The 26,868-nt window shown below is 41.7% G+C and overlaps 1 protein-coding gene and 1 pseudogene across 1 annotated transcript; both read right to left on the bottom strand.

Annotated features, from left to right (window-relative positions):
* LOC138766432 (cytochrome P450 2A4-like) overlaps window positions 1–8,308 on the bottom strand; it is a 12,554-nt pseudogene extending 4,246 nt beyond the window's left edge.
* Window positions 7,596–26,868, bottom strand: LOC138766083 (cytochrome P450 2C8-like). Its single transcript, XM_069943420.1, has 9 exons — window positions 26,642–26,868; window positions 16,036–16,198; window positions 15,229–15,378; window positions 14,340–14,500; window positions 12,425–12,601; window positions 12,208–12,349; window positions 11,123–11,310; window positions 10,860–11,001; window positions 7,596–9,880 (listed from the first exon to the last, which is right to left on the bottom strand). Exons 1-9 carry the CDS (start codon window positions 26,819–26,821, stop codon window positions 9,696–9,698), a joined length of 1,488 nt encoding a protein of 495 aa, XP_069799521.1. The 5' UTR covers window positions 26,822–26,868; the 3' UTR covers window positions 7,596–9,695.

Here is a 26,868-nt window from a genome sequence, read left to right as displayed (position 1 = left end):
TGTGAACACATCTGTTGCATGTCAGGTTCCAGACATCCAGTCATACAGCAGGTCCATCAATACTTTGATGGATACATATGCTACCAAGCAATTTACTTTCAGCCATTTGGACTTCACTTGCCAGAGGTAGTCAAACCCTGCCATTTGAATATTCATGATGTCATAATTATATGGAATCCATACACATTGTAGACATTTTGTAATATTTACCACCCCTGCATAGGAGTTGCCCAACTGGATGACATCTTGAATATAAGACAATAGAGACAAGAATTTTTGGTCTTCATAGTCAAATCTTTCTCCAAACACAACAGAGCAAATGACATTGGAAACAGCACATCGTAAAATATATACGGGGTTAATTGGAGAACCTGTTAATAAATATAAAGAGGAGATTAGTCATTGCTTAACTATATAATGTAATACAGACATTGGCCACAGATGGGCAGGTCTCCACGAACTCAATAAGAGGCATGTGCCGGTAGGCCGGTCTTAAAGAATGTCCCCCTATATGATAAGGGGTAATGGGAATGGCAATCTGTCAGCTGCAATTCACAATCCAAACTGCTGCACTGTTTAATAATTATTATAATTGATAAGCTAAGAAGACACATGATACCTTTCGTATATCCATCTATACTTCCATAACATAGGAAATGCCTTTATTCACTGGTGCAAGCTCCTGAAGCGCAGCAAGCTGTAACGTCTCCTCACTTCCCTTCTTCAGCGTAGTGAAAAAGGGCGAGCTGTAATTGACAGCTACTCCCACTCACTCTGCTTCAATATGGCTTTAATTGGGATGTCAGAAGAAAGAAATTTTCAAATACAAATCATTATTTCTAACCTTGTCAATGTCTTGACTGTATTTTCTATTCATTTCACAACGTATGGTGGTGAAGAAGTGTGACTTTTCATGGAAAACACAAAATTGTTTGGGTGACCCCAAACTTTTGAACGGTAGTGTAAATTAACTAAACCTATTGCCTTCTATGTGTCCAGTGAGACCAGCAAAGGTGGTGTCCAATCTTTCTACAACCTTTGTTCCCCTGGGTTTCCCTTAAATTCACACAGATGGTTGTTTGCCAACAGCTAATACAGTATGTGTGGCCGACCTGTGAATATAAAACAAATATTTTGAACTCAATCCGCCCACCTTTTCCCTCCATTACTTTCTCAGTTAGACACCGGGCTTCATCTTGGATTCTTTCTTCAATGCTCCTCTTTCCCATTCCAAAATTTCTCAAAGTTGTCAGAGAAAATCGACGAAGGGTTTTCCACCTTTCACCATTGCTTGCAAAGACCCCTGTATGTACAAGAATGAGATTAAAGGAGCTGTCCACAATTAGAATAAGATTTCTTTAACAATAGCCCTTCACTAGACAAGTTGAAAAATACAATCCCTTCAGTTAATAACCTCTACACATTTAAAGGGGTTACCCAGAGAGCAGGAAAGATATTACCTTTCTTTGCTCCTTTAAGGCTCGCTTTTAAATTGCTGTTGTCTAATCCAAAGACCTTCTTACTTGGCTGAGATGGTGGGATGGCTTAATATTGCCTGCATATGGTGGCTAATGTACAAATATTTAGCAGCAACATTACGGCCCCTCCATTTCATCCCACCTGATTCAACCTTGGTTTTGACTAAATATATTACATGTAAACCCAACCTTGATCTACGAAGGAGACACTTATCCAGATGTGGACAGAGGTTGAGATCTATACTCGTTTGGTTACTTAGTCTCTTGGGTTGTACAGTGTCAGTGAGGGAATACAGAAAAACCCAATAGCTATCTCTGAGGACGTATTCTCATTTCCCAAATGGCTGGCTTTCTCCAGCCATTGAGAATAATGTTGATCGAACTTCAGAAAAGTGTCCGAGTTCAGCCATGTGAATAAACCCAAACAGTCATCATTCTCCTCCTGGCATCTGGAGAAGTTAGATGCTGCTCTATGGAGTCCTGGAAAACATGGATACAGCCATAGCTGAAATACATTCTTGTCGAAGACTAGGAAAAAAAAATATTTTCTTTAGAAACAATGCAATGGAAAAGAGGGCCTGGTTTGGGGGAAACCAACAGCTTACTGTTCTTTGTTTTGTATCAGACCATTTCAATAATAATTTTTTCATCAGCATGACACAAGAGCTAGCCTGATCATTGACATAGCCATTACTGGAATAGCCATAAATCCTTTAAAATGATATTCGTATGACCCCTGAAAGGAATGTACTGCCCCTCCCTCTGCCTGTTGTATATTACAGGTATTAGAGAAACATTCAGAGGGGAATCATAGAAAAATCTCAATTATTGGAATTTTTAGTCATTGACTTTATCGACTTACCAAAATCCTTATTAAAAAATTCATTTACTCCTGTTTCTCCTCTATCTCTGAACACATCGCTATGGTCCACCAATGCTTCCTTCACAGCATCGTACCCGATCAGTACTATTGTCCGAAGGTTTGCTAAATAGAGGGTGTAGACTGGGCCATAAGTCTTACTCACCTAGAGAGAAAAGATAGAAAACATAAAAAATAGCAAAACTGCAGTCTACCGGTACAGATCCTGATGAAGTATTTAGTTGTCTTCTGGATACAGTGTTATTGAAATGTGCCATGTTCTCTGTATCGTGGGTTTTTATGCTTAATGCTCTTTTTGCTTAGGCTTACAACTCAGTAAGGGTATGTTCACACTGATTAAAAGTTGTGGAATTCCGTGGCAGAGATTCCGCCTGCCTCACTGTCCCACAGTGTCTCTATGGGAGGGCTTGTGCACCTCCACTCCTGCCGCTCCTTGCTCATGACATGTCAATTCTTTGAGCTGAGAGCGACGGAAGCATAGGCGTGCTTGGCCCTCCCATAGGGACACTGAGGCAGACGGGATCCCACAAGGAGTTGACCAGAATCATCTGCGGCCATTATATGACAATGGATCAACGTCATCCTACATCCTCTATATACTGTACCATGGAGGTCCGGCATCATTTACCTTGTCTAGGAGAAAATCATACATGTCACTCCTGAGAAATCCTACAGTGTTTGCTGATTGGAATATCTAACTATTTTTCTTAGAAAACCTCCAAATAGGACTGAATCTCAAGGCACAGGGGTGAGGTGTCACAGGAGCCCTCTTCCCCTTCTATTTCTCCAAGGCCATACCTTGTGTATGTCTCTATATGGAACCAGAGTTTGTGAATATTACGTCATGACTCCATCAGGCCTGCATCCTGCTATAAGACATTTCAGTTTTCCATCCATGAGAACAATAATTTTCCGGAAGTCACCATCCCTTCATTTTTTTTTTTTAGTTTGTAGTGAGTTTACACTGTACATTCACCAAATACCAATACCAATTTTCTGATGACTCTGTCAACCCCGGGGTGGACTAGTAGCCTGCTATGATTATTTGGTATGTGTGTGAGGGGGGTTGGGCTGTGGACCATTGTGACCCCCATTGGTAACTGATAAGTACTGAAAAACTTGAGATTTTTAAATAGAAGTAATTTACTAATCTACTGTATATACATTTCTGACACCAACTCATTTTAAAATTATTGTGGGAGATTTATCAAACATGGTGTAAAGTGAAACTGGCTCAGTTGCCCCTAGCAACCAATCAGATTCCACCTTTCATTTTCCAAAGAGACTGTGAAGAATGAAAGGTGGAATCTGGTTGGTTGCTAGGGGCAACTGAGCCAGTTTCACTTTACAACATGTTTGATAAATCTCCCCTATTGTTTTTCCTCTAAGAAATTTCTCCCAGTGTCAGTTATCAAGTATATTATAATCCTGGACTTCAATGGCTTTTTGGGTCTAAGATAGGGGGTCTGACTTTGAATTTTCAGACATTTTACAAGATAAAAGGCATCTGTCATCTGACAGTCTTGTTTACGCGGTGTCAGTGAGGCCTGTCCGTGATTTTCAGTCCAGTTGTCCAGAAAATATTTAAGGACAAATTGATGACCCTGTAACACTGTATCCTTAAGGAGCCACTGTGACATTGTCTATTTGCTGCCAAATTTACTACCATAATAAGTGCCCCTTTGTTACCTTACAGCTAGTGGGTCCTCAGCATTTACTTGGGCATTCCTGGTTGCAAACCACATAATGAGAATCACACATTTCAAGTCTGACAAGGAGCTGAATATTTAGAGATACGAACCTTGTCTAACAAGAAAGCCTTAGCCACAAGGCACAGAAAACACTGTAGAGAGCTGTCGGGGAATTCTTAATATAACCAGTTTCCTAACAAGATCACACGTAAGTGTACCTACCTTAACTAAAGACTGTGGTAGTTCTGAGGTGCTGATCTGAAGGACGTTTCCTAGGAGGGGTAGTGGTGTAGGTCCTGGGGGTAGGTTACTGTATTTGACCCTACCTCACCATTTAATGAGATAGATTAGGAGAGTGACCCTAGTAGCCAGGAGAAGTGTTGCTGCAATATTCAGAGTCCCGGTGATCCCATCTCTTTCTCTGTAATGTGTTCCTCTATATGTAGATGTGGTTGTGTGCAGCACAACATTCCAGTACGTGATGACTGAGAGCAGTCAGGGCGTGCTCAGAGTGTGGAGCTGTACTGTACGATACAATGTACACTGTAAATGTTTCCATAGTTAGAGAATAAAACCATGCTAAGAACACGTCCTATAGCAGATAAGTGTGGCGCATATGTCATTCTCAGCTGGAGGCCAGGTTTAATATACAGCTTCAAATATTGGTTTTGGATAATGCAACTTTTTCAATATATTCACCTTTTTTTTAATCAATATATTCAAATTACCCTTTCCCCCCATTTTCAAATAAAAAAACAAAAAAAACAAAACCCAAATATAGGCTATGTGCACACAACGTCAAAAATATTGAAAAGGCGGCCGATTTTCATACTTAAAACAACGTCCGTTTTTGCCGAGATTTAACTGACTGCAAGGGCAATGCATTGAAGTCAATGGGAAGACAGACGTCCAATGCACACAGCGTATTGAATAACGGACGTTTTTGCAGCGGACGCTAAAATAATGCACATGATCATTATTTCCGGACGTCTTTTGCAAAGAGCGGACGTTTTTTATTAGTTGTTCACACACAGTTTTTCTTTTTCCACAGTTCTTTCTCCTTTTTTACTACTAAATTCAATGGACTTTTCAATAAAGCCGCATCCAAAGGCCAATTAGTAACCCCAAACTAAAATAGTGTGCAAACACCAAGGGGAGGCTAGACAACTAAATGACGTTCATTATTTTAGATTCAAAATAACGGACGTCATTTTAAATTGAGCTGAAAAAAACGTTGTGTGAACATAGACATATTTAGTATTGCTGCATGCAGCATTGTCCAAACTATAAAAATATAACATTATCGGTTCCTATACAGAAAATAAAATAGTAAAGGGCAGAATAGCATTTTTCTCACATCACATCCCCGAATAAAAGGCAATAAAATAATTACATTAAGCATTAACCCCTTCAAGACAGAGCCCTTTGATGCATGGATGTCCAGGTCAAATTAATGTAATGTTCCTCTCCGCCTTCTAAGAGTCATAGCGCTTTTATTTTTCTACCTACAGGGCTGGTTGGGGTGTAATTTTTTGCGCCATAATCTCTTGTTTTTATTAATATCATATTGGTGTAGCAGAAAAATATTGATTGCTTTTTATGAATTTTTTTGTGATATATAATTTTAAAAAATCAGCAATCCTGGTGCGTTTTTTTTTTTGTTTCCGTTTACGCCGTTCACCGTGGAGGAACAATAATGTTATATTTTAATAGATCTGACAATTCCGCACGCTACGATATGTAATATGTTTATTTTTTAATTTTTTTATATTTATATTTTTATAATGGGCAGGGGGTTTATAAGGGGTGTTTTAATACTTTTTATTACACTTTTTTTTCACTGTAAACTGTAAAAGATGCAGTCATTAGATTGCATATACTGGTCTATGCTATGCCATAGCATAGCACAGATCAGTGTTATCGGCGATCTATGTATAGAGCCTGCCTGAGAGCAGACTCTATACATAGATCGAAGATCCGACAGGGCGGAGGTAAGGTGCTTACCCCTCCCCCCCCCCCCCCGTCAGCACATGCGATCGGGACCCCCGCAGCCGTCCTGATCACTCAGTGACAGATGCTTGATCTGTCACTGAGTACCTTAAATGCCGCGATCGCGGGATCGCAGCTGATTCTTATTGCCTGCGGGCCACCGGACACAGATGAGAGCGGGAGTGCAGCGTCTCATCAAAAGCAGGAACGTATATATATACATTCCTACTGCATGGTTATGTGCAGTAGGAAAGTATATATACGTATTGCTGATGTGAAGGGGTTAAATAATAGCAATAAAAATAATAGATCATGGCACAAAAAGAAAAGCACTCATGTAACTCCCTAGGTGGAAAAGTAAATAAAATATAGGTATCGGAGCATATTAATTAAAAAAAAAAAAGTTTTCTACTGAATTGTTATTCTCAGTGCCTGACGGGTGGTCAGACTTGTCCTGGTGATATGTTACAGCCATGCCATGTGCTCACTACCTACAATGACAACGTGCACCATCACTTATGGATAGAAAGACGCTGTAGCTTAATCCACTTCCTCCACTGCTCTCTGTTTAGTACTCAGATCTGTTGGTGACGTCAAAGTCAAGTGAGGACAAGTAAACAATTCAGGGCAGAGTGACTCGCCCCATTCAGTAACTTTCAACTTTCTCAAGGGGAGAGGCATTCATACAGCAGAGGGCAACACCCAGGAGCCGCAGCCATCAAACCACTGTGCTGCTCTCATACAGTATTCAATATACCTTATCTGTGCCCTGAAGGTGTATGAAGCCAAAGCTGATCCTAGCTTCTTTACTGCCTACAGTAAAAACTTTGAATTAAGGCTGGTATTACACGGAGCGATTATCGTTTGAAAAATCATTAAATTGTTCAGATTTGAATGATAATCGTTTCATGTAATAGGCAACGATTAAACGACCAACGAGAAATCGTTGATCGTTTAATAGGATCCGGACTTATTTTTAACGTTTGATCGTTCGCACATCGTTCGCACATTGTTCGGTGGAATAAGAATTCGCAGCTGAAATGTACGCAATACCGACGACTAAACGACCGCAAGAACGATCATAAATAACGATCATCGTTCCATGTAATTGAGCGAATGATTTCGGGTCGTTTGCCTTAGCGGTCGTTTAAGATCGTTTATCGTTATCGTTTATTGTTAATCGTTAGTCGTCTGAAAATTACTTGGTGTAATAGTACCCTAAGCCCTCATCCCATAATTGTACAAAGTATGTGCTGTCACCTAAATAGCATAACCATAGACATGATTGTTGATATGCCATACACAATATTCACTTCAACATCCCATTGTATTACCATAACCTAAACATACATAATTGCGCAATACAAATAAATAAAATGTGTAGCCATGCATTTACATAAATAGTGTCATTATGACATATTCAAAGTTACCAATATTTTAAATGAATGCTACTCTAAATATAGCATAGGAATCGTTTAAAAATAAAAAAAAAGTTCTTCCATAATGCAAATATAGTAAATGCAATTATACACAAATAAATCTGACATGCAGCAGTGCCAATTTTTTTTTTAACTTTTAATTATTTAAAGTAGTAAAACATGACAGAAACTATACACATTTGGCATCATTGTAATTGTACGAATCTGTGAAATACGCATAACATATTGTTGTTCACCACAATGTTGTTCTTCAGCATAATGAATGGCATAAAACTGAAACCCCACCAAATCTGCTAAATTGCATTTTTTTCCCAATTCAACCTCACAAAAATGTTTTTTTTTTTTTTTTTTTTTTTACAATATCCTTTATGGTAAAATGAAAGGTGTTGTTGCAAAAGACATTAGCAATAAGCCTTCCTATGGCTCCGTAGATTGAATAATATATAGGATTTATGGCTCTTAGAAGGAAAGGCAGGCTGGGTATGATGGGAGTTGTAGTTGTGCAGTTCTGTGTAGTCTAAGGCTATGTTCACGCTATGTATATGTCCTGCCGCATATTTTCGCGGCCGGACATATACGTGTTAAACTCCGGCCGGGGATTTACGTAAGTTGTGGCCGGCTACGTATGGACCGTGAACTTACGCCCGCAGTCTACTTACGCTTCCCGAGCGCCCTACGTAAAGATCTGACAGCGGTCTTTTACTTGGAAATCTTCGCCTAGCCCCGGACACCCCACAGAACCTTTTGGATCGGCAAAGAAAAGTGGAAAAATGAAGAAAACAGCACTACGTACGGGAACGCATAATAAACTACGGGCGTAAGTTACGGCATTTTCGTCCTCAAACAATGGTCTGGTTCATTTTCTACGGCGCCGCGTACGATCCTCGCGTAAGTTCGTACGCAGTGTGAACTGTGCAGCCGTACATCGTATACTTTCCATTGTACGCAAACTACGTAAATCTCCGGCCGCTTATTCACGGAACACACTACGTCCGGAGACTTACGTAGTGTGAACATAGCCTAAAATTGTTGCCAGGCTATGAGTGTATCATGAGTCTAATATGTGCAGTATAAATTGTCACAGTCCATTTCTGCATAGACTGAATATAAGTACAACAATAAAAATGCATCTATATTTCCACTGTGGTGTCCGACCATAGGTGTTTTTTGTCTCTCTTGTGCACCTGTCAAAAATCTTTCTCCTTCAGGTTTAAAAGTGGTGATGAGGTATTCTGAAGTTTTGCCACTAGGTGTCAGTATTTTATATTTGTATGTATTGCACATCTCTTTTCTTCTTTCTTTTGCACACACTCATCCCCACCACTCACAGGTAGGCATACAGAAGCCCCTGTAGGAGGCGTTACATGGTGGAGGAAGTGCACAGTTAGTCTTATTCAGATTCTCACAGAGGGAAGACACAAAAACAGCTGATCCTGCAGTAGTTAAGCCAGGGCCTGGCTGATGCCAGGACCACTGACAGGGGCAAGTCAGTTAAGTCAGTTTAGTCTAGTCTAGACTAGTCTTGCGTGGGTACGTGTATAGATGCAGCTAGAGACATCCAGTTTGTAGGACCCTGACAGGATGAGTAGCTCGACACTGTAGGGCAGAAGGTGGTCAGACCAAAGTCTAAACACAACTACAACTAAAGTATCTCACTATTAAGTATATCTTCAAGTTCCAGCAAAGAACACAGCTACATTGGGTTGGGGCTCCTCTGACAAACTCCTCTGCTCTACTCTTCAAGCACTGCTACAACTACCACTCTTCTAGTCTGCTTCTCAAGCACCTCCTCATCCAGTGCAGTAGGTAAGACAGGCCAGTTCATATTAAATATGGCCCAATAGACCTTTATTGAATTCGGCAACCTGTGCCTAATTAGCCTATACTACTTCAGGAGCTGGGATATAAGATTTTACAGAATATTAGTTGACAGCAAAGAAGAGCTGAAGTAGCAGAGGACATATTGCCAGATTCTTCAAAAAAGTGGACAGAGAGGACACCACGATAACACCATATTCCCATCGGGAGAAAGCCTAAGCCAGATGTGCTCAACCCAGGCATCAATGGTGATTCAAAGGTGAGAATTATAATACAGTTTATTTTGAATGTATGTAGAAAAAAAAAAAATCTTTACATTTTTCTTTCCTTAAAAATTAGAGTAGCCTTTGTTAATTAGAGAACTTCTTGGTTTCTTTTAAGCACGAAATTTGTCGTCGACTCAGAAACGAGGAACAACCTTCATCTGGTATGAATGAGGTCGTGAAGCATTGGTGTTGGGCTCTGGCCTTATGCTCAGATTCTTTCGGTCTATAGTGGGCTCCAATGTGAACTTTTGCAGTATAGTAGTTAGAAAGAGGAAGAGCTCCATGCGAGCCAGGCCTTCTCCTATACAGATGCGTTTACCTGTAAAATCAGAATGGGCGTACACAAAAAGACATTGGTCAAAATATAAAGAAATGATCTGGTTTAAAAAAGCCCTTTTAGACAATTGTGAGTTCTTCAAAGAAGCAAACAATATGCATATTCCCATAATCTATAAGCCTAAACAATTTATGTAGAACCTATGTCAAATTTTATTTTTCCTGTTGAATTGAACACTTAAGATGGGTATTAACACATGGGGAGACCTTCATAAACCTTGCACAAAAGAACAGTGGAGCATTTGCTCATAGCAACCAATCAAATTGCAGATTTGAAAATGTCAACGTTGAAATCTCATTGGTTGCTATGGGCAGCTGTTCCACTATACCCTTGTACAAGGTTTGATACTCAAAAATACACACACCTTGTCATGCTATCAATGATGTTATTAAAGGGAAACTATCAGCAGGTTAGACAAATATAACTTGCTGATAGCCCCCTATAGCCCCTGGGACACTGAGGACAAAGGTATGTGTCTTACCTACCTCCTCGGCGCTGGTCCCACTCTGTTAGTCGCCATAATCTTTGGCCAGGAGCACTGTTAGGAGTATTGCCCGCCCCTCCCCTTACAGCGTTATCCAACCCAGCAACTCCTAACAGTGCTCCCGTTCGAAGATTATGCCGACTTACAGCATGGGACCGATGCCAAGGAGAAAGATAAGAAACATACCTTCCTCCTCAGGATGCTATAGGGGCTATAACCAGGTTAGATTTGTCTAACCTGCTGATAGTTCCCCTTTAATGGTTGTCTGAGAAATGTTCTTTCACGCTGAGATCGCTTGGACATTCAAATTATCAAGATCCCCTACTGACGGCTTTCCTTTATGGTCTCCATGGCCTACATGGTCTCCAGACCAATCTGTGGCTACCATTGCACCTGAGACTCAACATAAGCCATCGTTTACAATTTATCTTAACTACAGTATATACTGTAGCTGTTTTAAAAAAAATAATCCCTTACCCACAGAGAACGGCATAAAGGCATCACTTTTCTTAAAGCAACCTTTCTCATTAAGAAAGTGTCCAGGATCAAACTCTTCTGGATTCTCAAATTGCTTGGGGTCTTTCAGGACAGAGGTCAGGACCGGAAACAATAAGGTTCCCTGAAAGTGAATGTATATAGAATATGTAAATGTAGACAACAGTAGGCAATAAAAGTCAGGTATGGTTTACAGGAAGAATTAACACGTTAAGAGTGTGAAGAGGAAGACCAACATTCTGTACCTTCGGAATGTGATATCCTCTGAAGGTTGTGTCTTTGCTGACAGCATGGGGCAGTCCTGCAGGAATGATATCAGCAAATCTCTGGATCTCATGGATTACAGCTTCTGTATAGGGCATTTTAGCTCTATCTTCTATTGATGGACAGCGGTCTCTGCCTATTACATTGTCAATCTCTCTCTGGATTTTTTCTGATTGTTACAAAATGCAATAAAGGTCATTCTTAGTCAATAATAATAATAATAATAATAATAATAATAATAAATAGTCTTATACTATATAATATTATATTATACTCATTGTGCAGTCACAACCAAATTCATTATAGAAGATGAAAAAAGTCTAGAATTTAACTGCTGCATAATGCCATATGCATCATGCAGGGCAACACCTGAAGGGATGATTATGATTCAGTTGGTTGTCCTTTCCATCTCTAAATAGTTATGAGAACCTATATTTTATAAGGCTAATCTGCATCCCATAAGGCTAGAAATACTACCACTGCATCCCCTATGACTGGAAATACTACCCCTGCATCGCTATGACTGGAAATACAACCCCTGAATCGCTATGACTGGAAATACTACCCCTGCGGGCCAGTTCACAAAAGCTGCTGAGTTCTCCGCTGTGGTATAATCCCACCTGCCTCCGTCTTGCACAGTGTGTCAATGGGAGGGCTTTCCTCTTAAAGAATTGACATGTCGATTCTTTTGAGCGGAGAACGATGGTGCGCAAGCATTGTGTGTGAGACTGAGGCAGGTGGGATTCCACAGCGGAAAGCTCCGCCACTTTAGCTCAATGTGAGCTGGCCCTTAGGGTCTGTTCACACTAAGTAAAACAGACGGAGTTCTGCGTGGAGCCTGCACTGCGGACTCTGCTTGGAATCCCGCCTGCCCAAGTGTGTCAGTGCAGTGTCTTGCGCGCCTCCGTTCTCAGGTCAAAGAATTACCCTGTTCTTTTGCAGACTTTCAATAAAAGCTATTGAAGCAGAAATACTACCCCTGCATCCCGCGTGGCTTCAACCCAATAAGCATTATGTGTTATTTACATATTTAAAAAAGAAATAAAATTTGCACTAAAATGGTTACCTTGTATCTCTGGGTGTTTTATGAGTATAAGGAAACTGTAAGTCAACGTCGAACTTGTAGTTTCTGTTCCAGCAAAGAATAAGTCTAACATTGTCCCCTCTAGATTTGAGTCATGAAATTCTGTATCCGGATTCTTTTTTTCCTGGAAAATTTCATTTCTTAATTATTTTATGTAACCCATACTGGTCGGCTAATCTAAGATCTTCTACAAACCCACCTCTTCCATCTTTATAAGGAAGCAATCTATGAAATCGCGAGGGCAGTTCTCATCCAGGGTTATTCGGTGGGTGCTCACCCTCTCTTTAATAAATTGTTTCACGTTGTGAACAATTTTGAAGGCCCTATGATGAGGTCCAGGAATATAGGGCATTACAGATGGGAATATGTTAAGGAGCTAGTAAAAGAAAAAAAGTATTTTAATATTGTTTTGGTATCTACAATGCACATTTATTATACAGTTTGATATTTAAATGATTACAAAGCATACACCAGCCTTTGTTCTTGCATAGCCTAAAAATGATCAAAAAAAATTAGCAAAAATGAGCGAGCTCTGCAGTATTAAAAATAAAAATTTAAAATTTCACTTTGCATCTCTTATAGAACTCAGATCTCTTATAGAACTATATGCATCCACGGTAAAAAAAAAAAGGCCCAAACTGGCCACAGAACTAACAGTTCTGTGAGGCCGTTAATGCAAAAATGTAAATTGTCACGGTCCTTAACCCTTTGAGGGCCAAGCCCAAAATGACCTAGTGGACTGCGCAAATTTTCTTTTTTGTGTTTTCGTTTTTTTCCTCCTCCCCTTTTAGGAGCTCTAACACTTTCAGTTTTTTATCTACATGGCCATGTGAGGGCTTGTTTTTTACAGGAGCAGTTATACTTTTTAATGGCATCTTTTATTCTACCATAACATGTATGATGGAACCCCAAAATTATTTATGAAGATATAAATTGGTGAAATCGTAAAAAAGAATGCAATATGGTAACGTTTGGGGGGGTTCCTGTGTCTACGTAATGCACTATATGGTAAAAGTGACATGATACCATTATCAGTTCGAACACTACCATATGCAGGTTTAGGCTATGTTCACACTACGGATGAGACCGGCCGTTCCGTGACTCCGGCCGGGTCACGGAGCAGCCGGTCTCATCATGGATCATCACGGCCGGTACTTAAGTACCAGCTGGGTGATCTTTCCGGCCGGGAAGCTCTGATGCGGGCGCATCAGCACGCGCCTGCATCAGAGCTTCCCATAGCACACAGTGAAGCATCGGCCGGAGCCGCTCGCTTTACTGTGTGAACTGACCGGTCCCTCTGCGGCCGGCCGCAAATAATGGACCTGGTGTGAACATAGCCTTACACAGATTCTCTAATGTTATATATTTTGTATTAATGAAATCCTTTTTTTTTTTTTTGCAATTAATTATTAATAAAACGGGCCTATTGTGACGCTTATAACGGTTTTATTTTTCACCTACAGGGCTGTATGGGAAGTCATTTTTTCCACCATGATCTCTAGTTTTTATTAATACCATATTTGTGAAGATCGGACGTTTTGATTAATTTTTATAAATTTTTTATATGTAATGTAATAAAAAATCAGTAATCCGCGCACTTTTTTCCCTCTTTTCGTCTACGCCGTTCGCCTTTAGTGATGACGCTTGTTATAACTTAATAGATTGGACAATTACGCATGTTATGGAATATTATATGTTTATTTATTTATATGTATATGTTTTATTTATATAATGGGAAAGTGGGGTGATTTAAACTTTTATTGGGGGAGGGTCTTTGGGGTGTTTGGAAAGACATTTTTACTTTTATTTTTTTTTTACACATTTTAAGTCTCCCTGGGGGACTTTTATATACAATACTTAGCGTATTCACACTGATCATTGCTATGTCATAGGCATAGCATTGATCAGTGTGATAGGTGCTCTGCTGATTAAGTATATAATGGCATATTTGCCTAATAAACCCAATTACAAAGTTTCCTAAAGTCGCCTGGACTATTGATTTCTTAAAAATGAAAAAAAAAAAAAAAAAATACAACAGTGACACTTTAAGATCCATTTGGGATCTGTTTGTAAGGGGTTAATTTAACTGGACCTTTTGTTTTTGTAATATTTACCTGCCCTAAACGGGAGTTGAACACCTCGCCAAGTTCATAAATATTTGACATGAGAGTCAAGAATTTTTGGTCTTCATAGTCAAATCTTTCTCCAAACGCAACAGAGCAAATGACATTGGAAACAGCGAGTCGTAATATATACACTGGGTTAATCGGAGAATCTGTTGGCAAATAATAAAGAGGGGGAGAGTCATTATACGAAATACTATACAATAGAATAATAACCTAAGGAATTATAGATATTATAGATGCTATGCCATAGCATAGCATAGATCAGTGTTATCGGCGATCTATGTATAGAGCCTGCCTGAGAGCAGACTCTACACATAGATTGCCGATCCGACAGGACGGAGGTAAGGAGCTTACCCCCGCCTGTCAGTACATGCGATCGGGACCCCCGCAGCTATACGATCACTCAGTGACAGATGCTTGATCTGTCACTGAGCACCTTAAACGCCATGATCGCTGTTGATCGCAGCGTTTAAGGGGTTAATGAGAGACAGCTGCGGGATCGCAGCTGACTCTTATTACCTCCGGCGCTGGACACAGATGAGAGCGGGATCGCACTGCCTGCAGCGATCTCACTCTCATCACAAAGCCCCCGTCAGTACAGGAACGTATATATACATTCCTACTGCACAGGGTATGTGCAGTAGGAACGTATATATACAGATTGCTGATGTGAAGGGGTTAAAAAGGTCGACCAAAGGATAACCCCTTTAATAAGAAAAGGGTTAACAGAGGAAAATCTGATATCTCTATTTAGTAATATTATGCATGTTTATAGGTAAGTTTGGATGAATGGCTGTTGGTCAACTACTATCTATTAAGTATAGCCGGTCTGAGACTATGAGATTCTTCTATGAGATATTCCTGACTCTCAACCCACCTTTGTCCTTCATAAATTTCTCAGTGAGACTTTGTGCTTCTTCTTGAATTCTTTCTTCAATGCTCCTCTTTCCCATTCCAAAATTTCTCAAAGTTGTCAAAGAAAATCGACGAAGGATTTTCCACCTTTCTCCGCTGCTTGAAAAAACACCTATAAGATAAAACCTGCAGTTAAAGGTTGAGAAAATCAGAGATACTGTATCTAAAAATCTAAAAACAGTGTCACCTCTGTCTGTAAATTGTGTGTGGTATTGCAACCCTCAGCATTCAGGAGCTCAGGAAAGCCTCTTTGACATTTTCTACTGCAGAATAAAAGCCTCTTTCTAAGTTCTGGAAGCCCAGACGGCTATAGGAAAGGTACCATGCGTCTCCTTGACTTAACAGCTATCTAACAGTACAAGCAGTTTAGAACATGAATTGCAGCTGACAGGTTCCCTTTATATGTTAAATTACAAATGTTAGAAGTAGAGATGAGCGAACCTGGAGCATGCTCGAGTCCATCCGAACTTGATCGTTCGGCATTTGATTAGCGGTGGCTGCTGTACTTGGATAAAGCCTTAAGGCTATGTGGACAGCATGAATATAGTCATTGGCTGTATCCATGTTTTCCAGACAACCTTAGAGCTTTATCCAAATTCAGAAGCCACCGCTAATCAAATGCCGAACGTTCGGGTTCGGATAGACTCGAACCCGAACTCGGTTCTCTCATCTCTAGTTATAAGTATATGACTTGCAAACAGTATTATAGAATAAACCAATATCATAGGATCAGCTATTGTTATTTTAGAAATAAACTATACCAACTTACCAAAGCCTTTAGAAAAAAATTCTCCTGCTCCAGTGTCTCCTCTATCACTAAATGTGTCACCATGGTCCACCAAGGCTTCCTTCACAGCGTCGTACCCAATTAGTACTATCGTCCGAAGGTTTGCTATGTAGAGGGTGTAGACAGGTCCATACGTCTCACTCAGCTAGAGATATAGAGAACATATAACATTGCATAGTAAGAGATATCACTGTTATGTTCTTAACATATTATATTATCCTGTCAGGTCAGTAAATTCCTTAGTGAAAGATCATGATGTGCAAGAATGTACATTAACTTATTAGAAAATTGGGTGTTTTAGTCAATAAAGTGGCCAGGGGTGGAATGTGTATGGAAGGCTAAAGCAAACGAGCGCTGTCATCAGTGAGTGGATGGGGGAGCCGTGGGGAGCTGCAGGGGGGGGGGCTGTCTGGGTCCGAGCAGCCCATAGTGGTCTACTGATCGATGCTTTCTAGTACACGGGACGATTATCGACCTTGACGGCCAAATACGGGCAATAATTGTTCCTTGTAATAGGGCCTTTAAGTGTTTGGTTGTCCTCTTTAAATTCTAACTTGTGGTAGTGCCAATGTTTTCTTTTTTTTTTTCTGGGACAGATAGATACTAGGTCACCTTTTTTTGTTCCCACCTAAAGTGACTCTCAATGATGGAAAACCCACAATGGGGGTTTGATCAATGGGAAATGGGGGTCCTCCAGGTTACGTAAACTAAATGTATAACCTGTTCACCTATTTGTATTTTGTTGTTTTTTAAATAAGTAAATTGTATCTTCTCACTATTGTGCGTCAACCTTTTTTCTTGTCACAATCTATAAATCCACCTTAAAAAATTTGGTGGAAGCGGTGGGATTATGTTTAAAAGCAAAAATTGTAGTAAAGGGTAAATAATAATAGTTCTGGCTTTCCCCCTTGGGACGGTTGACGATATTTTTTCAGAGACTTAGATGCTTTTCACTATGAGGATGTAGTAGCTTTATACATATAACCTGATTATAATAAAGAATGTATAGAACATCGACATTTACGTTTACTTTGTGAAGCTGTTTGTTATGCTGCTTGTGTAAAGGGATATCCTTTGAGGGTGCGTTCACACCTACTGGATCCGCAGCAGATCTGCAGCAGATCCACAGCAGATTTGATGGTGCAGATTTCATGCTGTGTTCAGTTATTTAAATGAAATCTGCTGCGGATCCGCTGCGGATCCGCAGCAGAAAATCAGCTGCGGATCCTGTGTCAATGTACCCTTAGACTGGTTTATAGCAAAAGAAAATCTTTATGGTATAGTACTGAGATCATTCTCATATTGTGTATTCTGTGAACAAATTTTTATATGGTTTGAAAAACAAATATCTTTATGATGAGTTTTACTATATAGCTATACAGAATGGACATCAAAAACTTCTAGTTATGTAGAAATGCAACTCATCGTTTACTTAAATGTAGGAGTAAAAATTCTTTGGCCAGCCACCAACACACACTGTGGGATATTTTGGTATTATTTTACTGAGTATGAACATTTAGCCTAAGGCCTTCAGACCTTGTTCAGACCTTGTAAGAGACCGGCCGGGTCATGGAACCGCCAGTCTCAGAAAAGATCATCCTGGCTGGTACTTCAGTACCAGCCAGATCATCTTTAGGGCCGCTCAGTTATGATGCACCCGCACATAATGGAGTGTGCGGCTGGAGCCGCGCGTTCTGTTGTGTGAACTGACTGGGTTTTCTGCAGCCGCTATTCAGTGAATAGCGGCTGCAGAAAACTGACTTGTCAGTTTTTTGTTGTGCCACTAGGGGCCCCAGCTGGATTGTATACTATGGGGGACATGTATCATCCGGCGTACGGATGATTTTCGGCGGAAAGTGCCGATTTGCGTATTTTTTTATTCGCAAATGGCCGATTTGCGAATAAAATATTCGCAAATCGGCACTTTCCGCCGGGTACGCCAGGGGGCGGGAAGGGTGTGTGCAGGGGGCGTAACGGAGGGTGCGGACAAATATACGCCAAAATATACGCCGAAAACCTACTCCAGTCCTCAGCTGGCGTAGGTTTTTGGCGGTGCACACCAGAGCGCACTGGATTTATGTAGAGGCAGTCCGCCTCTACATAAATCTCCGTAGCGCCGGAGATGCGGGGACATTTATAAGTCCGGCGTAAAAAACGCCGGACTTAATAAATATCCCCCTATGTGTATACACTCTGGACGGGATTCCCTCAGCCTTCAGCACAACATAGGTTTTGCACTAGTCACGGGCGTTGCGACAAAGGTCAAGATTACTGCGGAACTTACGTTGTGTGAACATGGCCTAATACTGCAAAGCTATTGTAAATGTGATAGCCCTCATGCTCAGATGTAGTAGCCTCTTTTCCTCCTTTCTAACACTGACAATAACACGAGCTATTGTACACTACAGAAAATTATTTTCGTATTAACAGTAGATATGTTCTTGATACAGTACATATATACACAGTTTATTTGATGTTCTTGACCTACTGCATTGCATTTACTTGAGTAATATCGGCTATATATATGGGTGGACTTTATTTGTGTGATGTTGGCTTATTTGTTTTATTAATTTGATAAAGGAGTGGTGATTTGATAAAGGACTAAGATTGTATAAAGTTTCAAAGTCCACCGACACATCCTTACTTTATATGTAGCCTATTAATTAACCTCTTAGCGACCCATGACGTATCTGATACGTCATGGTGCCGCTCGGGGTGTTCAGAGAGGGGTCCCGCCGGGACCCCGCTCTGAACGGTGCTGATCCCGGCTGACACGTGCAGCCGGGCAGTGCCTCTATTAGCCGGCGCGGGTCCCGTTGCCGCGCCGGCTAATTAAGCCTCTAAGTGCAGCTGTCAAACCTGATACTTAGATACCTTACCTTAGATACTGTGCTCTCCGTGTCCCTGGTGTCTAGTGGGACGGATCTCCCCCCCGCGATGCGATCGCGGGGGGGAGATCCGTTCTTCTGCCCGTGCCGGGCCTCAGCGTCGGAATGATGCTGATCCCGGCTCGGCAATAGATTGCTATGGCCTGCAGCAGGCCATAGCAATCTATGACCGATCTGATCGATCTTTGCTGTGTATAAACACAGCATTGATCTCTATGAGAGATCAATGCTGTTTATATACAAGTCCCCCAGGGGGACTTCTAGTTAAAGTAAAAAAAAAAAGTAAAAAAGTGTTTTTATTAATAAAAAATCCCCTCCCCTAATAAAAGTCCAAATCACCCCCCTTTTCCCATTTTATAAATATAAATAAATAAATAAATAAATAAACATATTTAGTATCGCCGCGCGCGTAATCGCCCGAACTATTAATTAATCACATTCCTGATCTCGCACGGTAAACGGCGTCAGCGCAAAAAAATTCCAAAGTGCAAAATTGCGCATTTTTGGTCGCATCAAATCCAGAAAAAATGTAATAAAAAACTATCAAAAAGTCGTATATGCGCAATCAAGGTACCAATAGAAAGAACACATCATGGCGCAAAAACTGACACCTCACACAGCCCCATAGACCAAAGGATAAAAGCGCTATAAGCCTGGGAATGGAGCGATTTTAAGGAACGTATATTTGTTAACAACGGCTTGAATTTTTTACAGGTCATCCGATACAATATAAGTTATACATGTTATATATCATAGTAATTGTAACGACTTGAGGAACATGCATAACAAGTCAGTTTTACCATGGGACGAACGGCGTAAATGCAAAACTCCCCGAAATAAAAACAAATTAGTTTTTTTTTTCAATTTGACAGCGCAAATGATTTTTTTCCGGTTTCGCAGCATATGTTATGGAAAAATAATGCCGGTCATTACAAAGTACAATTGGTTTCGCAAAAAATAAGCGCTCAAATACGTCTCTAGGTGAAAAAATGCAAGCGCTGTTGACTTTTAAACTTAAAATGGAATAAGCAAAAGCGCAAAAACGAAAATTGGCTTTGACCTTAAGGGGTTAATGTTAGCACCATGTCAAATGATCCTTCGAACAACACAGTGTTAGACACAGAGAGGAACATTTATTAACCCCTTCAAGACCAAGCCTATTTGCACCTAAAAGACCAGGCTCATTTTTCAAAATCTGACCTGTCTCACTTTATGCGCTTATGCTTTAACGTATGCTAGCGATTCTGAGATTGTTTTTTCGTCACATATGGCACTTTATATTAGTGGCAAAATTTGGTCACTACTTTGTGTGTTTTTTGTGAAAAACATCAAAATATCATGAAAAATTGAAAAAATTAGCATTTTATGAACTTTGAAATTCTCTGCTTCTAAAAAAAGAAAGTTGCATTACATAAATTAGTTACTAAGTCACATTACCAATATGTCCTCTTTATTATGGCTTCATTTCATAAACATATTTTACTTTTTTAGGGTGTTACGGGGCTTAGAAATTTATCAGCAAATTACCACATTTTCGTGAAAGTTTCCAAAACTGATTTTTTTAGGGACCAGTTCTTATTTTAAGTTGATTTAGGAGAATTGTATACTGGAAACCCCCATAAGTGACCCCATTTTGGAAACTAGACACCTTAAAGAATTAATCTAGGGGTATAATGAGCATTTTAACCCTACAGGGGCTGGAGGAAAGTATTCACCATTAGGCCGTAAAAAAATGAAAAATTAAAATTTTCCAATAATATATACATTTAGATTAAAGTTTCTCATTTTCAAAAGGAACATGAGAGAAAAAGCACCCCAAAATTTGTAACACGGGTTCTCTTGAGTACTACGGTACCCCATATGTGGGCGTAAACCACTGCATGGGCACACAGCGGGGCTGAGAAGGGAAGAAGCGCCAATTAGCTTTTCCATTGCAGATTTTGCTGAAGAAGTTTCCGAGCGCCAGGTGCATTTGCTGAGCCCCTGTAGTGTCAGCAGAGAGAAAAAAACCCATAAGTCACCCCATTTTGGAAAGTACACCCCTCAAAGAATTCATCTTCGGGTAGGATGAGCAATTTGACCCCACAGGTGTTAGAGGAAAGTATTCAAAATTAGACAGTAAAAATGAAAAACTCAAATTTTTCCAATAATATGTTCGCTTAGTTTGAAATTTCTCAATTTCACGAGGAACAAGAGAAAAAAAGTACCCCAAAATTTGTAACGCAGGTTCTCCTGAGTAAAAAGGTACCTCATATGTCGGTATAAACCACTGTATGGGCACACATCAGGGCTCAGAAGGGAAGGAGCGCCAATTAGCTTTTTCAATGCAGATTTTGCTGAAGAAGTTTCTGAGCGCCAGGTGGGTTTGCAGTGCCCCTGTAGTGCCAGCGGAGTAAAATCTCGCCATAAGTCACCCCATTTTGGAAAGTGCACCCCTCAAAGAATTCATCTTGGTGTGTGGTGAGCATTTTGACCCCACAGGTATTAGAGGAAAGTATTCAAAAGTAGACAGTAAAAATGAAAAACTCGAATTTTTCCAATAATATGTTCCTTTAGTTTGAAATTTCTCAATTTCACGAGGAACAGGAGAGAAAATTCACCGCAAAATCTGTAACGCAGGTTATCCTGAGTAGAACGGTACCCCATATGTGGGCATAAACCACTGTATGGGCACACAGCGGGGCTCAGAAGGGAAGGAGCGCCATTTAGCATTTTCTCTGCAGATTTTTCTGAAGAAGTTTCTGAGCACCAGGTGAGTTTGCAGAGCCCCTGTAATGTCTACAGAATAGAATCCCCCCAAAAGTCACCCCATTTCGGAAAGTACACCCCTCAAAGAATTCATCTTGGGGTAGGATGAGCATTTTGGCCCCACAGGTATTAGAGGAAAGTATTCAAAATTGGCCAGTAAAAATGAAAAACTTGAATTTTTCCAAAAATATGTTGGTTTAGTTTGAAATTTCTAAATTCACTAGAAACAGGAGAAAAAATGTACCCAAAAATCTGTAACGCAGGTTCTCCTAAATACAACGGTACCCCATATGTGGGCATAAACCACTGTATGGGCACACAGCAGGGCTCAGAAGGGAAGGAGCGCCAATTTGCTGGAGCAAAACCGCAGCTAGTAACAGTTATTAGAATAGCGCAGTTACTAAAATACAAAAAAAAATTATTAAAAAATTTAGATTACAGGTAATGTGGGGTGGTTACGGACAGTCTGGGGTGGTTCCGGGTAATCTAGAGGTGGTTACGGGCAGTCTGAGGTGTTTACGGGCAGTCTGAGGTGGTTACGGGCAGTCTGGGGTGGTTACGGGTAATCTGGGGTGGTTACGGGCAGTCTGAGGTGGTTACGGGTAATCTGGGGTGGTTACGGATAATCTGGGGTGGATACGGTCAACATGGGGTGGTCACAGGCAACCTGCTGTGGTTACGAAAACCTGGGGTGGTTACAGGCAACCTGGTGTGGTTAGAGGCAACCTGGGGTGGTTAGAGGCAACCTGGGGTGGTTACGGGCAACGTGGGGTGAATACGGACAACCTGCTGTGTTTACAGACAATCTGGTATGGTTACAGGCAACCTGCTGTGGTTACGGACAATCTGGGGTGGTTGCGGACAATCTGGGGTGGTTGCGGACAATCTGGGGTGGTTACGGACAATCTGGGGTGGTTGCGGACAATCTGGGGTGGTTACGGACAATCTGGGGTGGTTACGGGCAACCTGGGGTGGTTACGGGCAACCTGCTGTGGTTACAGACAATCTAGGGTGGTTACAGGCAACCTGCTGTGGTTACAGGCAACGTGGGGTGGTTACGGACAATCTGGGGTGGTTACGGACAATCTGGGGTGGTTACGGACAATCTGGGGTGGTTACAGACAATCTGGGGTGGTTACAGGCAACCTGCTGTGGTTACGGATAAACTGAAGTGCTAATAGGTAATCAGAGGTGGGTACCTGCAATCTGGCGTGGTTACGGGCAATCTGGAGGGGGTCACTGGCAATTTGGGGTGGTTAGAGGCAAGGTGCAGTGTTCAGAGGGAAGGTGCGGTGGTCAGATGCAAGATGCGGTGGTCATAGGCGACGTGCGGTGGTCATAGGCGACGTGCGGTGGTCATAGGCGACGTGCGGTGGTCATAGGCGACGTGCGGTGGTCAAAGGCGACGTGCGGTGGTCAGAGGCGACGTGCGGTGGTCAGAGGCGACGTGCAGTGGTCAGAGGCGACGTGCGGTGGTCAGAGGCGACGTGCGGTGGTCAGAGGCAAGATGCGGTGGTCAGAGGCAAGGTGCGGTGGTCAGAGGCAACCTGCGGTGGTTGCGTGCAATCTGGGGGGTTACATGTAATCTGGCATGATTACGGGCAACCTGGGGTGGTTACGGGCAACCTGGGGGGGTTAAAGACAATCTAGAATTGTTACGGATAGAGTGAAGTGCTTATAGCTAATCTGGGGTGGTTACATGTAATTTGGGGTGGTTACAGGCAATCTGGGGTGATTACGGACAATCTGGAGGGGGTCACTGGCAACGTGCGGTGGTTACGGGCAACGTGCGGTGGTTACGGGCAACATGCGGTGGTTATGAGCAACATGCGGTGGTTACGGGTAATCTGGGGGGTTACGTGCAATCTGACGTGATTACGAACAACCTGGGGTGGTTATGGGCAATGTGCGGTGGTTACGGGCAACCTGCGGTGGTTACGGGTAATCTGGGGGGGTTAGGGGTAATTTGGGAGTAAACTGCAATTATTACTATAATAAAAAGTGTGTGTTTTATTTTTTTGTATGTTTGTCACTTTTTGTACTTTATACATTCATGTTCACTGTATTTCTATGATTACTGTGATATTTTCTATCACAGTAATCATAGTTCAGTGACAGAGACCAAATTGGTCTCTGTCACTTTAAATTTTCAGAGCTTGGCTGGTTGTGGAGCGCATGCGCACTTCATAACCAGCCAGGACACGGAAGAGAAAGGAGCTCCAGGAGCAGGTGAGTATATGGGGTAGGGGAGGGTGACTCGGGGACGGGGGTGACAGGGGGGGTGGGGGGCGACTTGGGGGGTGGGGGGACATCACTGTTTATCCCCTGTCACCAATCATTCATGGCGGCGGCACATGGCACAAGCGATCAGCGGTATATAGTATATACCGCTGATCGCTTGTACCGGGACCCCACAGGGGGGTCCCGATGACTGCCCCATGCTCTCCGCTACCTCCGGTGGCGGAGAGCATGGGGCTTTCATTCATTTTTCTTTTTTGATCACTGTGAACAGACATTAGTCTGTTCACAGTGATCGCGGCGGCCATCTTGGATCTGATGGCCGCCGCGGGAGGAGGGGTTAGTGACTGGGGCACTAGGGGGCTGATCTGGGGTCTGATTTGTACTTATTTCATCTCCCAACACCGTGGATTCACGGTGGGGGGAGATGAAATACAGCGGCGGCACCGGCCCATTAGTGACCGCCGTTTCAGCGGTCACTAAGGGGTTAATGGGGGACAGCTGCGGAATCGCAGCTGATCCTCATTATCTCCGGTGCTGTACACAGATGAGAGCGGGATCGCTGTCCCTGCAGCGATCCCGTTCTCATCACAAAGCCCCTGTCAGTCAGGAACGTATATGTACATTCCTACTGCACGGGGCATGTGCAATAGGAACGTATATATACAGATGGCTGACGTGAAGGGGTTAAGACTTGAATATGTTTCCTCCCCACTTTGACACCCCCTGCCCACCAATGACACAAGCAGGGGGTTGAGGCTGGTGTACGCCACAGAAAAGGTACAAATTTGTGTCTTTTCTGTGGTTATTAACCCCTTAAGGACCAGGCCTGAAATGGCCAATTGTCACTTTTGCGTTTTTGTTTTTTTCCTCCTCGCCTTCCAAGACCCATAACTTAATTTTTCCACCTACATGGCCATGTGAGGTCTTGTTTTTTTTTCAGGAACAGGTGTACTTTGTAATGCAGCCTTTTAATCTGTCATAAAATAAATGACAGAACCACCAAAATATAATTTGTGGGGTGAATTTGGGTCAAAAAATGCAATTCCGCAAATTTTTGAGGGGTTTCATGCTTACATAATGCACTTTACGGTAAAACTGGCATTTTTTTCTTTATTCTATAGGTCGGTCTGAACACAGCAATATGCATGTTTTCTAGGTTTTCTAACGTTTTACTATTTTTACTAGCAGTAAAACTTTTTATTTTGCAAACAGGTATATTTAAAATGGCCCTATTGTGACTCTTATAGCGCTTTTATATTTTCACCTATGGGGTCGTATGGGGCATAATTTTTTGCGCAATGAGCTTTAGTTTTTATTAGTCACAATTATTTCTAGGTCAGAGGTATTAATCACTTTTTATAATTTTTTTTATACTTAAAATGTAATTTTAAAAAGCCCCTCCCCTTTTATTGGGGGAGGGGCTTTGGGGCATTTTTAAAAACTTTTATTTATTTATCCATTTATTTTTGCATATTTTTAGTTCCCTTAGGGGACTTTCACATGCATGCATTACATTACATGCATTGATCCCTGCAATGCCATAGCATAGCAGGGATCAGTGCTATCTGTGATCCTCTGAAAGAGCCTGCCTGTGGCTGACTCTCTCAGCAGACTGAAGACCTGACTGGTAAGAGGCCTTAGGCAGTCAGGCTATGCAATCGGGACCCCCGCAGACATGCTCAGCTCTTGAGCCCGCTCCATATCCGAGACTCCGGCGGGGAGTACATTTATGCCTGTTTGAGCCAAGGCCCAGGCTGCAGGGGCATAAATATATGGCCCATGTCGTTAAGGGGTTAATAATCATTATTAACTTCCGCAAATATGAAAAGACAGGCGCTTTTCATGTAAAATAAGATGTTGTGGGAACATAGGCATTCAGTGCCATCAACACTTGTGGGCCAGTGAGTGGAGATTAACATAAACACGAACTTAAGGCCCTATTACACTTACTGATTATGAATAGAGATGAGCGAACCGGGCTCGGATTCAAGTCAATCCGAACCCGAACATTCGGCATTTGATTAGCGGTGGCTGCTGAAGTTGGATAAAGCTATGTGGAAATCATGGATATAGTCATTGGCTGTATCCATGTTTTCCAGACAACCTTAGAGCTTTATCTAAGTTCAGCAGCCACTACTAATCAAATGCCGAACGTTCGGGTTCGGATTGACTCGAACCCGAACCCGATTCCCTCATCTCTAATTATGAACGGTATTTGGCCGATATAGGCCATTACGGCCGATAATCAGCTGGTGTATTAAAGACAACGATCAGATGACATTAAGGGTCGGCTGATCGTTGCTGTCATTTGTCTTTCAACAGTTTGAGAGCCAAACGACCAGAATAGCAACAATCTTCTGCTGTTGCTCCGAGGAATAGGAGCGGCGGCAGCAAATCTAGTGATCACCAGGGAAGCCCCCTCCCCCTGTAGCTCCCCCCCCCCGGCTCTCACCCATTTGCTGCCAACGCATTTGCTCCTCAATATCGCCCTGTGTAAAAGGGGCTTTACTGAAGTTAAAACACCTCTCAGTAAATTCACCTCATGATCCTTATTTTTGTACAGTAAAACTAAAGTTATAATATTCATTGTATACATATTATAGACTGTACATCATTTCTCAAACTTTCACTTGTTTTAAAGATATCTACCTTCCTAGTTGCTTCAATACCAATGTTCTAATTAAGATTAGATCACATATAGGTGTACATACCTTAACTAAAGACTGTGGTAGCTCTGTGGTGCTTATCTGGAGGATGTTCCCTAGGCCAGGAAGAGGTGTAGGTCCTGGGGGTAGGTTACCATGTTTGACCCTACTCCACCATTTAGTGAGATAAATTAGGAGAATGACCCCAGTAGCCAGGAGAAGTGTTGCTGCAATATTCAGAACCATCCTGCACCCCGGTGATCCTGGCTCGCTCTGCCTGCACTTTATCCAGG

This window comes from Dendropsophus ebraccatus, chromosome 10 (assembly GCF_027789765.1).
Source record: "Dendropsophus ebraccatus isolate aDenEbr1 chromosome 10, aDenEbr1.pat, whole genome shotgun sequence".
NCBI classification, from domain to species: domain Eukaryota; kingdom Metazoa; phylum Chordata; class Amphibia; order Anura; family Hylidae; genus Dendropsophus; species Dendropsophus ebraccatus.
The sequence above is the reverse complement of the archived record's forward strand: the minus strand, read 5'-3'. Positions and strand labels throughout refer to the sequence as shown.